This window comes from Crassostrea angulata, chromosome 5 (assembly GCF_025612915.1).
Source record: "Crassostrea angulata isolate pt1a10 chromosome 5, ASM2561291v2, whole genome shotgun sequence".
NCBI lineage: Eukaryota > Metazoa > Mollusca > Bivalvia > Ostreida > Ostreidae > Magallana > Magallana angulata.
In genome coordinates this window covers 33,834,764-33,851,132 of record NC_069115.1, presented here as the reverse complement: position 1 = coordinate 33,851,132, position 16,369 = coordinate 33,834,764, and the positions used below count along the sequence as shown (strand labels likewise).

Sequence of the window (16,369 nt, the reverse complement as noted above, 5' to 3'; positions counted from 1 at the left end):
CTTGGTATCATACGAAAGTTCCTTTGATATTAAACATATTTTGTTCAACAAGTGTTTAGAAAATCTTTGCCGTTTTAGAGCTATCTGGGATAGTACATTTTAGGGGCTGACCCCTAATCTCCTTATTGGGGCCAGATAACGAGATTTTTATGATTGAATATTGTTTAAAACATCATTCTAAGCATCTTTTATTCTATGTTGCTTTTCAAAATATTTGTCCTTTTTGAGATATATTCGATCAAAGTTTTGGATTTTTGGCCCCTTAAAACCCCTAATTACGTAACGCATTATAAAATGTTTATAATGTTTAGTTTTATTAGTGAAAGATGAACATTTTTGCTTCTTAAACATATTACAAAATATTTCTCAGTAAAGTGCTATGGAAAAAAGACTTTAGAGCCGTTTTGGCCCCTAAATTGAAGGGCCAGCCCCTTTTTCTTGGCATCATACGAAAGTTCCTTTGATATTAAACATATTTTGTTCAACAAGTGTTTAGAAAATCTTTGCCGTTTTAGAGCTATCTGGGATAGGACATTTTAGGGGCTGACCCCTAATCTCCTTATTGGGGCCAGATAACGAGATTTTTATGATTGAATATTGTTTAAAACATCATTCTAAGCATCTTTTATTCTATGTTGCTTTTCAAAATATTTGTCCTTTTTGAGATATATTCGATCAAAGTTTTGGACTTTTGGCCCCTTAAAACCCCTAATTACGTAACGCATAATAAAATTTTTATAATGTATAGTTTTATAAGTGAAAGATGAACATTTTTGCTTCTTAAACATATTACAAAATATTTCTCAGTAAAGTGCTATGGAAGAAAGACTTTAGAGCCCTTTTGGCCCCTAATTTGAGGGACCAGCCCCTTTTTCTTGTTATTAAACGAAAGCTCTTGTAAATATAAATTTTATTTGCTCTATATATAATGTTAAAATATTTTCAGGAAAGGAGATAAAGAACGAAAACCATTAAAAATTACGTCGTTTTTTCAAACTCGATTTTCGGGTCCAGGCGAGCTTCGACGCCTTTGAAGCCAGACAACCATAAATGCCTTTAAACACATCTACAATCTTTTGTGTACAATCCCTGAAAATTTTAATTCAATATCTTTTTTCGTTTAGGAGGAGATAGCCAGACAAAATGACCCTCTAAAAATCACTAAAACGTCAATATCTCCCGAACGGAAATGACGTCGTCAAAATAAAAAATTATATATAAGGTTTTTATCAATATCTACAAGATCTGAAATTTTCACGGAAATCGGTCAAGTCGTTTTCAAGAAATCGCTTGTACAAAAATGCGTAAGAAAAAAAAAAAAAAATAAAAGGGAAAAAGAAACAAAGCAATAACAATAAGGTCTTCCGTTGGAAACGGAAGACCTTAATAAAACTTAATAAATAAACTGCATGAGAAAGGTAAACACGTGAAAAGTACTTTGCTTAATATTAATGAATGTACAATAAAATAGTCATTTTACATGTAGCTGATTAACTATTAAACCAGCCCCAACTCTTTCTATTTACATGTACATCAAGTATGTAACTCTCTCACATGCACAAAATTTAATTAAGAGGGAAGTAGGAAATGAATAGAATCACTCATTTTTATACGAGTGATTTATAAATGACTATGCTCGAACTAAGGAGGCAATTTCCGACCAAGAGTGAACATCGGGAAGAAATCTGTAAATACGTTGGCACGTCATATCCGAGGATAAAACCTTTGAGAGAAAACACGATCTCGTATGTGATCACAACAATATGGTCAAAAATGTCCTCCTCCTCATGTATTGTTATTCTTATTTAGGTTGTGACGTCTGTGGTAAGTAAAGTTACTTTCTAACCATTTACACCTCTAATGCCTGTAAAGTCAAACATCATTTGATTCTATGTACTACAAATAGCGGATCAACATGCTACATGTAATATGTTGCAAATGTACACCTCTAATGCCGGGAGAGTCAAACATCATCTGATTTTGTGTACTACAAATAGTGGAACCTATGTAATATGATTTTATGATTTTGATATCATTTTATGATAATTTTGTGCGTACATTGACGTATATTTATAATAACGTTAATGTTTTAAACTTGTAAGCGAATGAATTTTGGAATGACTATTTCAAATAGGAAAAAAAAAATTCGCTCCCTAATATATAACGCAAATAATCATTACCTTGTAGAAACAAAAATGTGGCTTTTCTCCATAAAAAAATGTAGTTTATGAAGTCTCGTGTTTTCATCTATGATATATTCCGGTATGAAGAGTATGTAACTTATGTAATTTGCCCGAAGTACCACTACAGTTTGTCATTTCCATCTTTCAATACAAATTAAATCAACTAAACAAGAGATGATATATGTTGCTCTGTACCATCAGCGTGACTTTGGTTTTTTTTTTCTATATATAACATTGTACATGTAACACAAAACATTATTTCAAATAAGTAACATAATATAAGGTAATAATTTCTAATATATGACATCGTTCCCAACCCAATATTTCTGAGATTTTCAAATCTGTTAATTACGTAACAATGATAAATTTCATATTAATGCATGGCATAATATTAACAACATTCTATATGTTATCAATGAAAATGAGCAATTATGAATATTATTAATTAAGAGTTTTGAGAAACTTAAATCATTTTGGAGAGGGTCAAAATAGGCTTAATCTGTGGACTTATCCTTTAAAATCATCGATAAAATACTTTAAAAGGGGCATGGTCACGATTTCGGTCAAAAATTATTTTTCCGATTTTAGTTTTACAAGGCATTTTAATAGGCAACCATAATTTGAGAATCGTTTGCTGAGTTTTAAGCAAGTTACAGAGTTTATAATTCTTTGCTATGTAATCAGAGCTTTTGTTTAAATTTTGAATGTTGAAGTGAAAATTCCAGCTTTAGACATAAAATGAATGTGTTATACGTTAGAAACTGTTTATTTATGCTTAAAATGAATAAGATATTAGACAAATCAGCTTGAAAAAGATTGTTTACTGGTATATTGAACATATGTATTTAAAAAAAACCAGGCCAGGAGCCTTGTTTACATGACGAAGAGTTGTGAGTGTTGTATCTTGCTCTTAACTCTACGATTTTACTTGATCATTAGAAAAAACATTACTAAAGCATTGTAAATAATAAAAACAATTGAATTTGACCATGCCCCTTTAAGGTATCCGATCCATAATAGCCCATCTTTAATGAATCGGGATGCAAGACATATATGTATGGGCTAAATACTCGGTATACTTGGATAAGTTTTCATGTTTAAGTACATGTATCAGTATGTAAGAGCGGAATGTGTCCTGATAATTGACCTTTTCCTGTTATCGAAGAGTTTCCCCCTTTGCTTTTAATATTAAACATTCAATTATAAAAACATTCTAAACGGTATGAAATTTATTTTAAATAATGTTCCTACTCCTAATGATTAAATGCATCCTTCCACCAGCTGCTGAACTTTTATTGATACTTTATTTATTTTGAAAAATGTGCTTGTCCCCATAGACCCTAAAGCAATCTTCATTAATTAATTAATGATTAGTTAATACAATTTTTGAAAATTTATCTCGGTTAATCTATTTCTACTCTAAAATGCTTTTAATTAATATTAGAGTATTATATAAATGACTTATATTCAAGGTTAGAATAGTGAGGTCGCAATATGGATCGGATACCTTAAACTTTAATTAAACCTAACTGAAATCAAACTTTACCTACTTAATATCGTCAAACAAATTCCTTGTGGAATGAAAACACCTATATAAATATTTATATAAAATAAATGTACAAAAAAGGTTAAAATAAACGGACGAAGGAAAAAGTAAAGGAAGACAGCATAAAATAATATAGAATAAAACACTAAAAGGGTAAAGGGGAGTTGGTGGGTTTTTAAAATAAATGGTTCGAGGCAACAGAATCGGTACATGTACATGCATTCGAGTGTTACCCATGCGGCGTCCTAAAAGAAAGTGAATCAGCGCGTCTCTCGTATTCTTAGTAAAAAACTATATCCGCTTTTAATTTCATTTGTTAAATGAGGATACCAACATAACGTTATTAAATATAACACTCACTACGTCTTCATAATACACATTAACAAGTGCAAAAACTCGTCAGCTGGAACAGTGTAAAATCAATATACAATATATTTTTTAAAACATGATAGTAAAATTAACTCTCTTGTTTAAAACCTGAAGTTTTAAAATAGTCTGCTATATAGCATATCATCTTTTAACGAGGGCGAACATTAACGCTCATGATCTTACTTCAGAAATTACGTCTTACGTCGGCCGTTGTGCAAAATGGTGACGCCATTCATCAATGCATTGGACATGCTTCTCCTAGCTAAATATTTGAAATAGGTTTGTGAAGTTGTATAAAACATAAAATATAAATTTGGTTACTGTTGCAGGCATGTAGCATAAGGAAGGGGGGGGGGGGGGTTGCGGCATACCTACAACGACGTTGTTAGGTGTTTGCTTATTCATATTTTCATCCAAGCATGCCATATCTAAGGTATATGTCCTATGTTTCGTAGACTTTCTTTCTTAAGTACCCATTTAGATGCAAAACTACGTTAGAATAAAAGAAACACATAGAGAGATATATGATACAGAATCCACAAAATATCCTCAAAGAAAGCACTTTGCCAATTAATTAATATTAAATAGATAAATATTAAATTTATAAAAATGGAAAATTCTTTCATAAATCCTCCCTTTTAATAAATTCCGTAGGAGAAAAAATACATTGTTAAGATGCCATTGTAACCCTTTCAAAAATCCGAAATTTTCGAAATCCATGCACCCTTAGTCAAGCTTAGTCTCTAGAGTGATCACATCGTAAAGAAAATTTTGGTATACTAGATTATACCCCCCACAAGCGCAAGAATTAACACTTTATTATCATATAATGCTTATTATGTTGAACCATATTTTTGTTCATTTTTGTATATACTTTGCCCGAGTTTTTCCTTATCTTATTCTATAAAATTGAAATAAAAATCAAACTGCATTGTTGGATATTTAGAGGAGCGGGCAGGGATGACAAATCTAAAGTCAAATAGATAATATATACAAGTACGTGGCCTTAATCCTGTTTGTTGCAGCTGACTAAAAAAAAAAAGTTGTTTACTGTATTTATTTCAAATCAGTGAATATGTATTTAGTGCACCTCTCTCTTTATTTGGTTCTTTAGGTCAATTTACAATATAATTTGTATTACTCTCCCAAATAGTAATCCCAGATTAAAGACTATTTTGAAAAAACACTCTGTAAGGGGAGGGGGCATCCCCATTAAACTTAAAAAACGTAGAATACAATAATTTGTTAATTAATGTTTACAATTTAATGTCTAAGGTTCACAACCAATCTGTCGTGGTATATAAAAAGTATGAAATTAAAACACGGTAGGTTATGCATTATTATCCATTTGCACGCATATTTTAAACCAAAGTTGACGGATTCAAAGTATCTTGCCAATGGTTAGCTCGCCCTACACTATCCGCCAAGATGTCAATTAGTCAACCCGTTTCTGGGCACCCCGTTCTGGAAAGTTCTTTCCATTTATACTAAAATCGATCGCATTAATTGTTCCATTTTATTTATCAAGTTTTTGTATTAATAGAAGTCCGATCCAAGGTATCTGCCCGCGTTGCATGATGAATTCGTCCCACACTTTTCGTTAATTAGTCAATCCTCGTTCTTGGTTACCCCGTTCTGGAAAGTTCTCAAGCAAATGTATATCAAAACTAAAATTGCTCACTAAAGAAAGGAATTGACTTATTTTATTTATTCAACATTTGTCAAATCATAACTTCTACAGTGTATGTATTCTCTAAATAGGCTCAGAGTAAATATATTCACTCTTAACGTAATTATTCAATATTATTTCATTCCAAGTATATACGCCAAAGCGTGCCCACTACCTTACTCTCACTTTTGATGTTTCAGACATGTTTATCGAAAATGAAATTAGGTTTATGAATAATTTCATAATAATAAATTATCAGTTTAAATTTATAATACCTAACGGACATCATCACGCATGTTGAAATACCAAAGGTGTAAGCATGCACTCTGGTACAGCCATTTTGTAGTTTATTTGAAAAATGCCTTAATTCATAAGCATTAATTGTTTCCTTTTACAAAAAGTTCCGGGCTTTTTTTGCAAAAAATCTAAATTGATAATTTATTAGGTATCAAAATAATAGACAAATTTTATCTATTTTAAAAAACATATGAAAATAACCCACAAAGTTTTGTACCTATCTTTTAAAGATCCTGAATATAGCCCAAAATTCTAGTACTAAAATTTGGATAATATTGCAAGCTATGGACGAAATCTACCTCTATCTACGCAATCTGTGTAAATCATGACGCCCAGGTAAAATTAAAGACACTGGGTTTGGAAAGTACATGTTTGGCCTTAATATTTAAATATATGCCAATCTACTCTATGATGTATATGCACATGCTGTGTTTGCCCATTTAGACATTTTCTGGCAACTACCTTATTTTGAAAATATGTATATGTCTGTATATCTATAAAAAAGGGGGAGGGAAACTGTGTTCAGACCTTTTTTAGTAGTTACTTAATTTCATTGCTACCTTACGATATATTCAGAGTTGCTTGGTCCGATTTTTTGGCTTTTACAGTATCAGTTTTCAATAGAAACTAATTATCTTAAGAAGTTATAGACTTTCACCTATTAACATTTAATGTAAACAAAAATGTTTCCTATATGGGAACACACACACACACACACACACACACACACACACACACACACACAACAAAGCATACGCATCATGGGTGTGATTTTGAGAGGTAACCAAATGGTTTCGTCCCTAGATTGATTTCGTTGAATATTATACATCGGTTGCAAATTTCAGAAGTGAAACAGTGTAAACGTGTTTATTTTTTTGATTTGTCGAAACATTTTGGAAATTTTATTTCCTTTACTTATAGCGAAAATCAAAGTCATATCACAATCATAAATGCCTCGACGTCGAAGGCGAATCATTTTAAAGTCACATATCGCAGTACCCTTTTTTTATTAACAAATTTTGTTTGTCATTTAACTTTATTGAAAAATAGCTTAATTGACCAGGAAAACTACTGCAACTCCTACATGTTTTATTATACACATACTATTTAAAACCATCGTTTAAAAGCGTACATAAAATATGATATGTTATCGGACCAAACAGCTAGTAATCATTATTCATCTGCTAACAGTCTGACTAACAGATACCTGTACTACAACTGGCGATTTCGATTTAATCTCAAAGCCATTTATATGAGTAAAGAAGATTTATTGGGAGTTGATTTTAATCAACTCTCCTATGCAGTTACTCAGACAAACCGAAAGTGAAACAGCGTTTGGACCTCAGCACAAATCATTGCTGCCGACAAGACTAAATTCTTGAAAATAATTGATAAATTCGATGTAATGTATGCTAAAGCATTTTTTTCAATAAAACTGATTTATAAATACCTTGAAAATAGTCAGATTTTAAATGGTACGAACAATTTAAATATTTTTTTGTAGTCGTATACTCATACGCCAGAGTTCAATATAGTCTCGTTCAACTCGACGCTCGGCTGTCTCCGTAAAACCTTGTCGGAGATTTATATTACGGTGTCAGCCGAGCGTTTGGTTGAACGAGACTAGAGTTCAATGTCGCTTGTATCCATACAATTTTCGAGAAATATTTCTATTACTGATACATAGTTTGATTGAATTAATTCTATCTTTAAATATTATTCAACATGATTCATAGGGAGGTTTCTCGACATTCTCGTCGAAAAAGTTCAAAAATTCGTAGTATAAAAATGTGCGTAATTTAAATTAGAAACTACATGTACATGTACTTGTAATGCAAAATAAGATATCATTGATTTTAAAACAAATAAACATCGACAAAATCAACTCCCGTTGGTTCTTCAGTACTTTGATTCTATTTTATTAACACATCATGAATTAATGTAAAAAAATATAAACTTGATACAAAAAAGCTAATTTTCATTTTTATTTCAGGCCAAAGAGCATGCAATGAAGACAGTAAGATGTTATCTTTATGTTATTCAATGTTATTTCAACCTTGATGTTTTGCTTTCTCAATTCCATTCAAATATGACACTACAAAAACTAACGAATTCTTCAGAAAAACATCGATTTGAAATAAAAATCGTATCATGTTATTTGTTTTTTTTTAGGTAATGTACTGGACAGTTGTGATGGTCGCGTAATCTCCAATAATAACATTTATGTTGACTTTGGTGTAATCAAATACAAGTGTTCATGCTCTTTTAACTTTACATTCAATCCACAATTATTTTATTTGGCGTCTATAAATCCTGGTTTTGATGACTGTGGAACGGCCATACAAATCAAAGAGATGAACAATAACATATTTAGTATTCAATGTATGTCATCAGTACCTCCCACAGTGTCTTCTTCGCAATTCACTACAGTGGAGTTGACTTGTGATTATCCTAGGGATTACAATTATTGCAAATATACAGGCTACTGCTTACGTGTTTTCTCTAACGGTAGGTATTGTTTACTCTTTAAATGTTATTTGAAATAACTTAACATACAAACATTGACTGTTTTGAATTCATATATCATAATTATATATGATATATTTCATACTTTATCAACTCGGTTACAACTCTACATACATTATTTCACAGATGCTTCGATAAAAGTTCATGGGTATTGCCAATCCATACCCCAACCTTCGTCATCAAGCAAAACAACTATAACTACAACTCAGAGCGTCCCAAAAAATTCAACTCGGAGCGTTCCGACACATTTAACGCAAAGCGTCACGACAAATTCGACGCAGAGGAACATTAACCAAAAAGACAATATAGCAATTACAACGCCAAAAGAATATCTATTTTTTCGTACGTTTTTAACTTCTTTTGATTTGTGGCTCAACAAATAGAATTGAAAGCTACATGTAAATATCTTTACAGTACTATATAATTATTTGTTTCTGGTTTTAAGTATATGAATTACATCTATAGAATGTACCAGTATATGTTTTTAGATAAAAGTTACAAGCAAGAGTGATATGTTCAATATACAAATGTATACATCACATTCAAGATTCGTAAATGGAACTATAATATTTAACGTTGAATATTAAAGCTGCTTGGTCCGATTTTATATCAAATTTTATGCACGCTTTTGAACGATGGATATTCTTAGTATATGTATAATAATAGACATTGCAGTAGTTTTACCCGTCAATTATGCCAAATTTCAATGAAGAAAAATATGTACAAAATTTGATAACAAAACAAACGACATTAAAAGGTACCTCGTTATTTCGCCTCATGTTAAATTTCACCCCTGACGACGAGACGAAATCGCCTTAAATAAAGGTCGAAATGATCAGACAAATTACAAATAAACATGTGTACGTTTTGTTCGCTAATATTTCTAAAGTCTGCTTTCTTTACAATCGATGCATAGCATGCGGGTAGAATAACCCCAATCATTCGGAGGACGAAACCAAGCGGTTTCCTTTTCTAAACATTACCGTGATGCATTTTGGTTTGTTTTTTCGTTTGCCCAAAGATAACATATCTTTATTTACTTTGAATATTTCTAACTTTGAAAGGAGACTGATTCTGCTGGTGTAAATTGGAGAAAGCCCATAACTTTCTAAGATAAACGATTTGTATGAAAAAAAATTGATACTGTTTTTACAAAAAATCGGACCAAGCAGCTTTAAATATCATTGGGATATTTAGAAGAACACACTGTTTATTCAATATGAAAAAAATGTTTAATTTTAAGTATTCTTTGGACGAAACTAAGTTGATGGAAAAATTATCGTAATTAACCTGAATTTATAACATTTTGATCAATGATAACGATACCATCCTGAATATAATAAAAGAGCAATCAGTTTAAATGCATTCATTCCAGTGAATGAATCTTTTTGTAACGTCATTTTAAAATTGTAAAGGAATAAACTCCTTTTTATCCAGTACTAAATCAAACAAATATAAATTAATGCCAAGTGAATCACAAAAATCATTGCGTAGGCATATCATATGTACACGTATTAGAACTTAAAAAAATAATAAGTCTATTAAAATATTATTAGTAGCCGGAGCTGGTGGAATAGTCTTGGTGATAGCCTTAGCAGTTATGATGATTGTTAAACGGTAATGTATTGTACTTTCTGTTAATTTGTAAATATTATTACCAGAAACAAAGTTTTTTTGTATCATCGATTTGAAAGAAAATGCTAAATTAACAATTACATTTTTTGCTCTCAGGAAAAGCAATAAGAAAAGTTTATCAAAGAAAAAGGTGACGGATAATATATATCATGTAAGGAATGACGAAAGGTTACACGGAGAATTAAACCATACTTCAGTTGAACAATCCGCAGTCAAAGCAGACATTGGCGGATCGCAATATGATCAATCCGACGAGAATCGAGGTAGTGGATACTGGATGGTTGAAAACTCCTTTTACTTATCAGCTGGCAATGTTGTTACAGACAATGAGGATGGTCGTCAAAATGATTTGGACATTAATCCGTCTGTTTATTCAGAAATAAACGACTCTGGAAACAACGTTAATCATAAGAATACGTTTGAGTATCATTATGACTATGCTAAGGTTACAGGCTCCCAATAAGTCAATAAGTACGTTCTCTAATTAAAAAAAGGATTAAATTACGTAGTTTTGTTTTAAATATTTTGATAATGTTCTTTTGATCTATTTTTTTAATGAACGTTTATAAGAGAACTATTTATGGTTTTTACTTTCTTAGTAAAATGTATATTTTTTACGATTGCTGAGAGAGAAAAAGAGAGAGAGAAATGTTATAAGTTAAAGAACTTTTGTTATAGCGCCATTATTATTTTTTTATGTTTCACAACAAATTAAGGTTGAATGAGTGTACAGATAAACTCTCCCCTTTAAAAAGTGATTTACATGTACATGCAAGTTACAAGGAAGTTAGATGATGCTTCATTTTTCAATGTCTTTATTATACCATACTTACACATCTGTCCAATTATGTACACATTGTTTGTGCTTGATTTTAATCATCACCAAATAATTTTTGTTGCTTTAAAGTACAATTGAACTTAATCATTGCCGATTTGTTTAACCCTTTTTACCCCACAATTGAAGTAGGTTCAGTGTCAGATATACTGAGTATCATTTTCTCATCAATGTATTTGCTCATGAGGATGTTTATAAAGTATGAACAATTAAATATTTTTATTAAATTGTATTTAGTTAGAGCAGCAAGCAAAACAATTATAACAGGAAAACGCTCTTTTGAAAAATTATAATCGCAATTTTTAGTTACTGTTATGATTCAAAATAAAGACACTGGATATTGAAAATATTAATCACATTTCACAGATAAAGATAAATAAAAATATATTCTATTATCTCTGGATAGTTCATAAAAAATGACACCAATATTCATAAGATTACTAATACATATGTACATTAAAATTAAAACTATCGAATAGTCAAATCAAACAATGAGAAAAACAGAAATCCGAATTCAAAACATAAGCTATTGTTAAATCTATTATTTCACTTTTAACATTCGCTAGACATGAGAGGTGAAATCTATAAAAAATGGTTCAATCTATATCTATAATGAGATTTAATTGCGTCGAATTGAGCTATTTTGATTTTTGTTAACATTCTCAAATCAAGCATAGTAACAAACTTAACTACACAGTTGTTAATCAATTAAAAAGTGCTGTCTTGATCATCAAATACATGTAGCAAAATGAGCATGACTTGACCAGTAAGTAACAAAATGTCGTAAACACTTGAATATCTTAAAAGACTTATTGTTCTGAACGGATATTCTCATGTAAATCTCAATAAAGACTTCTTATCATCAATCGTGCTGTTAGAAATGTTATGAGCATACGGAACATACATGCTGCAATCCTAAAAGTAACTACAATAATTAATATTTTGCATAGTTGTTATTTGCTGACCCGTTTGTGTCCCATCAGTATTCGTCGATTGACACGATACCAGGATAGTACAGATGAAGCAAAAAGCAACACAACTTTATCGTGTGTTACTGTAAGTTAAACACGTGTTTAGCTCATGTGTCAGGAACAGTTAGGAATAAAAATATGCATTTTTGGCAATATAACGGAAATTCTTATATTACTATATATATTTCTTTAATCTGCCTTTCAGGTCATTTTTCTAAATAAAAATATTAGTTTTTCTCTTAATTTAGAATCTTGTTAATATGTATATCATAAATAAGTACTTCCTGCTTATGTTTCATAATATCCGATCCTTCAAAATGGTCAAGTCGGTCGAACTACTTACGCTAAACCTCCCTCTTAGATATGGAAGGTCAAGTAGATGTACTTAATAGAACTGCTATAAAATTAATGAAAACGTAGTTCTTTGTTTCTCACGTTAATACCATACCAAATATGATAACATTACCGAATTATCTTTGTGTTTTGCACTACGCTGTGTTGGTCATGATGAATACACTCTCTGTTGTTAAAGGTGAGTTTTTATCAGTCCTGAATCATGTTATTGACATTAATGGGCGCACTTTATCGCTGATAATTTAATAGCTTATTATGATAATTACCTATTACAAATGTAAAATTGAATTTAAATAAAAGTCTCGAGTATTTTATTAAGACGATGCAATCATCTATATTATATACATCTGCTAGGACTTTTTTGAATGAATAAAGAAATGATATGTATTTCTATGTTATTATCAGTTACAGGTCAGATATGCACCCGTGATATGGAAGGTAATTTTTCTTTCTATGTTTACATTACCTAAGTGAGCAATTATTGATAAATGCATTCACATATAATCAACAATAGAAAGATTTCATAAAATTGTGACAGATATGTATTATTATAGCTAAAATTCAGTCATGTGGAACGTCATCCAAACGAGGAGAGCACATGTATCTGAATTTTCACAGAAAGAATGACGTGGACAACTGTATATGTAAACTCACGTCATTGTTCTCAGGAAGTTTGCAGATCAGCATCATATCAATGCCTAACAGTCAATCTTCTATTTCTGTTACGACTGGCTTTGGACATAGAGATAATGCCACCTTCATCAACTTTAGAAACAGTCCTTATGCACATATTGTAAAAATAGGGGACCTTTTGTACATCAAACCGTGTCACGAAATCGAGAAGCGAAGCTATTTCTGTCTACTTGTTTCATCTCAAGGTTTGGGCTTGTCATAAAATTTAGTTAATATATAAAATGCTTGATTTACATTTAATACACGTGTTTATACACCATGATAATTTTTTCGATGAATAAATAAAGATCCAAGTGGTTTCTTGATAATGAAAACCGTTTTCCAATTATAACCGTAAATAAAATATTTTTTTAAAAATCATGCTAAATTACAAATTTAGTTAACTGTGTGCCAAAATATAATTGAAATGTGATTCTTTGCAAATGACTTGGCTTACAAATGGTTCACTCACTGATTATACGCGTACGTTCAAACTTACAATCAACTTAGGGATCAGTTACGAACGGGGTTTCTTAAGTTTATAGAAAGACATGTACATTGTACCTACTCCCTCTTAACTTAAATGAACGATTTCCTTCCATAGGTCAAGGTGAATTCGATGTTTCCTGTGGGAACAGACCCGTGTCACCCAACAACAGTGTATCGGATAAAACTCCCAAGCAGCATGATGAGCTGCTTCCTGATACATTATGTTAGTAATGCTTTCTTTATTAGTCGTTCGGTGTATTGAATGAGACATTATCTCTAGCCAAATTTCTTCTATGAAAAACTCAGGGTATTTATGTCAATTGATGCATTTTTCTTACATTTAAAACTGTGAATAGTTTTGTTTTGTTTTTTGTTTAAGGGAGAATAGTGAGTTTGGTTCTCATCTCGGTTCTAATGTGCTTGTGCTTTGTCCTTCTGATTATTGTGGTTCTTCTTCGAAAAAGGTAAATTATTTTACAGATTTTATGAAAAATGTTATTAAAATAATACACTCAATGTACAATGAAAACAACTCTTCATCCTCCAACCCCTTATAAATGTACATGTGTCGGAACTGTATAAGCAACCTGAAATTTATACTCCGTTCTCATATCACCCTCACAAATACTTGCTTTCTTATTCCTATTATTTTAACCTCTTGTAGACAAATTAGAAGAACAACAGAATCCAGCAAAGCTGCGACTCCTATGTCACGCAGTATATTTTACATGATCAATAACAACGAAGATTCAACATTTAGCACCCAGAATGAATACGAACAATTGAGAATCTCATCACTCCATGTTTATAATGACGTATCTCTGAAACTGATACCAGCGCCGACAAGTTATATAAATCTGTCATCGTTGAAATGAAGATTGAACATCATATATATGCCTGTTTAAGATACAGTGAATAAAAATAATGTTTAGTTTAAATTTATTAAATATTATTTTTAAATTTCAGTGATAATCATATTATCGAATTATGTGTGAAAAAAATGGAACTGTGACCGAAACACCGCACATAAAAAGATAGAATGTATAAAGAGGCAAAAGAAGTGGCAGCCGTCGTTTGTGGGTACATGTTAGAACTGGATAAACTGCACGGTCTGCGATCAGATCCAAACAAAAAGTGACGTACAATGTTTAATGCGCACATTTATGCGCTCATTTTCTGATAGGCTGCTAATATTACCACCACTGAGCGGACTAAAACTTAGGCAAAACACAAATGCGGATAGAAAGAAATTATACATATGAAAATATGAACATTAGGCAAGGACAATTTAACTTTATTATAACACTGTACATAAATACCATAATGCAGTTTAATGTTCTCCGGTGTAATTCAAAAGTCCGCCATTGCTATAAAGTTTGCACGAAGTAATATTCAAATTCCTTACGTAAATTTCTGTATCCAACAGGTCACACAAACACCAAGACAGGGGATGCAATTGTCATCAATTATAAATGACGACAGGAAATGAGATGAGGTTACACTAAGCAGTAAAAGGGATACCACTCTTACACAATTCATCAATTATAAAAACCGCAATACATTGATCTCCCGGGTGTATCAAAATACTTGTACATTGATTTTCAATACTGTAAACGTATTACATTTGGCTGTGTATTTTCTTTAGCCTTTTTTTTGTCGGAAAGCCGCCTGCTTCATCAAGTACATCACAAAATGCCAATCATAGATGTATTAAATTAGGAACATACAGAAAAAACGGTTATTATAATACAGGTTAAATTGTTAAAGAAATATTTTCCGCCATAAATATCAGAAAACTAGAATAAAATGATTTTAATGTGCAAAAAAGGGAAAAGAAAAAGCGTGTCACAGTACAAAGAGAGTGTTCGTACAATACAAACAAAACTGCCACTTAAAGTGAACTTGCAAATGTTAAACAGAAGATTTATGAATTTATTGCAGATCGCTGTTTGTTAAGATAAAATTCATAAGTCACAAAAATGAAACAGATCAAGTCATACCAAATCATCGCTAATATTCTATAGTGAAGTTTACAGAATAAACAGCTGGTATCAACTATGAGATGTTATATAGGGTTTTTTTTTCAAAGCAACACTTGCTTAAATTGATGATTTGTAATTTACACCATGGTATCCAAGGCCAAAAAACAGTCCATTTCATCAGTCTCTTTGTAATAAACTGATCTGCTTTCTCGTGTTTCAATTGAGGTGATTCACCAGTTGACAGTCTGCCCGAAACTCCCCATATTCATCGTAATGCTTCACCTTTTGCATTTATTGATACTGGTGGCACAGATGTGCTTCCTCCGTAAAATGTCATTTCTCTTGATTCTGATCGTTGCTATATTTAGTCGAACCATCGGCTGACTTTGCGTAATATGTGCATGAAAATTCACGTTTTACGTGAACGGATCGCTCATTTGTATTTCCCATGGTATTTGAACGGCAACTAAACTAAATCTATAAATACATGCGTTAATTTAAATGATCTTTATTCTATTTGAAGTCAGACTTAAATACTTAATATGATACTTCCATTTACTTTCATTTCTTAATAGTGTCGTGAAATTTTATGATGAAAAGAATGATAGATAAACCGTGATCGCGATTACCATTTTTTTAATACTGGGCCTTGTATCACAATTCACGAAACATCAAATATCTACATCTTGATTTAATTTCAAGAATGGATGAACCATAATTTTAGCATGATTAAATATTAATTGAAAAGGGGCTTTCCATCTGGATTCGCAGTAACCCCACGTGCTGAACCAGGTTCTGTTAACAACATGTAGTTGAGTTATAAATCATCAAATAAAATCAT

At 31.4% G+C, this 16,369-nt stretch overlaps 2 protein-coding genes across 3 annotated transcripts; both read left to right on the top strand.

Annotated features, from left to right (window-relative positions):
• Positions 1-1,608: 1,608 nt before the first annotated feature.
• On the top strand, positions 1,609-11,125 carry LOC128184732 (uncharacterized). Of its 2 annotated transcripts, none has more exons than XM_052854306.1 (6): positions 1,609-1,824; positions 8,058-8,081; positions 8,237-8,572; positions 8,717-8,932; positions 10,150-10,207; positions 10,322-11,125. In XM_052854306.1, the coding sequence occupies exons 1-6, from the start codon at positions 1,764-1,766 to the stop codon at positions 10,686-10,688; spliced, it is 1,062 nt and encodes a 353-aa protein (XP_052710266.1). In that variant the 5' UTR covers positions 1,609-1,763; the 3' UTR covers positions 10,689-11,125. The 2 variants fall into 2 exon arrangements, with proteins under 2 accessions (XP_052710266.1, XP_052710265.1); XM_052854305.1 differs by having other exon boundaries at positions 1,611-1,824; positions 10,147-10,207.
• Positions 11,126-12,391: 1,266 nt separating this feature from the next.
• On the top strand, positions 12,392-15,284 carry LOC128184785 (uncharacterized). Its single transcript, XM_052854375.1, has 6 exons — positions 12,392-12,563; positions 12,791-12,823; positions 12,940-13,263; positions 13,662-13,769; positions 13,926-14,010; positions 14,211-15,284. Exons 1-6 carry the CDS (start codon positions 12,485-12,487, stop codon positions 14,419-14,421), a joined length of 840 nt encoding a protein of 279 aa, XP_052710335.1. The 5' UTR covers positions 12,392-12,484; the 3' UTR covers positions 14,422-15,284.
• Positions 15,285-16,369: the final 1,085 nt, after the last annotated feature.

What these genes read in the sequence shown, in the direction of transcription:
- LOC128184785 (XM_052854375.1), top strand. Translation starts at nt 12,485, where the DNA reads ATGATAACATTACCGAATTATCTTTGTGTTTTGCACTACGCTGTGTTG. An exon ending in TACACTCTCTGTTGTTAAAG is followed by an intron (nt 12,564 to 12,790) that starts GTGAGTTTTTAT and finishes TGTTATTATCAG; the next exon opens with TTACAGGTCAGATATGCACC. An exon ending in GTGGTTCTTCTTCGAAAAAG is followed by an intron (nt 14,011 to 14,210) that starts GTAAATTATTTT and finishes AACCTCTTGTAG; the next exon opens with ACAAATTAGAAGAACAACAG.
- LOC128184732 (XM_052854305.1), top strand. Translation starts at nt 1,764, where the DNA reads ATGGTCAAAAATGTCCTCCTCCTCATGTATTGTTATTCTTATTTAGGT. An exon ending in TTTAGGTTGTGACGTCTGTG is followed by an intron (nt 1,825 to 8,057) that starts GTAAGTAAAGTT and finishes TTTTTATTTCAG; the next exon opens with GCCAAAGAGCATGCAATGAA. An exon ending in GTTATGATGATTGTTAAACG is followed by an intron (nt 10,208 to 10,321) that starts GTAATGTATTGT and finishes TTTTGCTCTCAG; the next exon opens with GAAAAGCAATAAGAAAAGTT.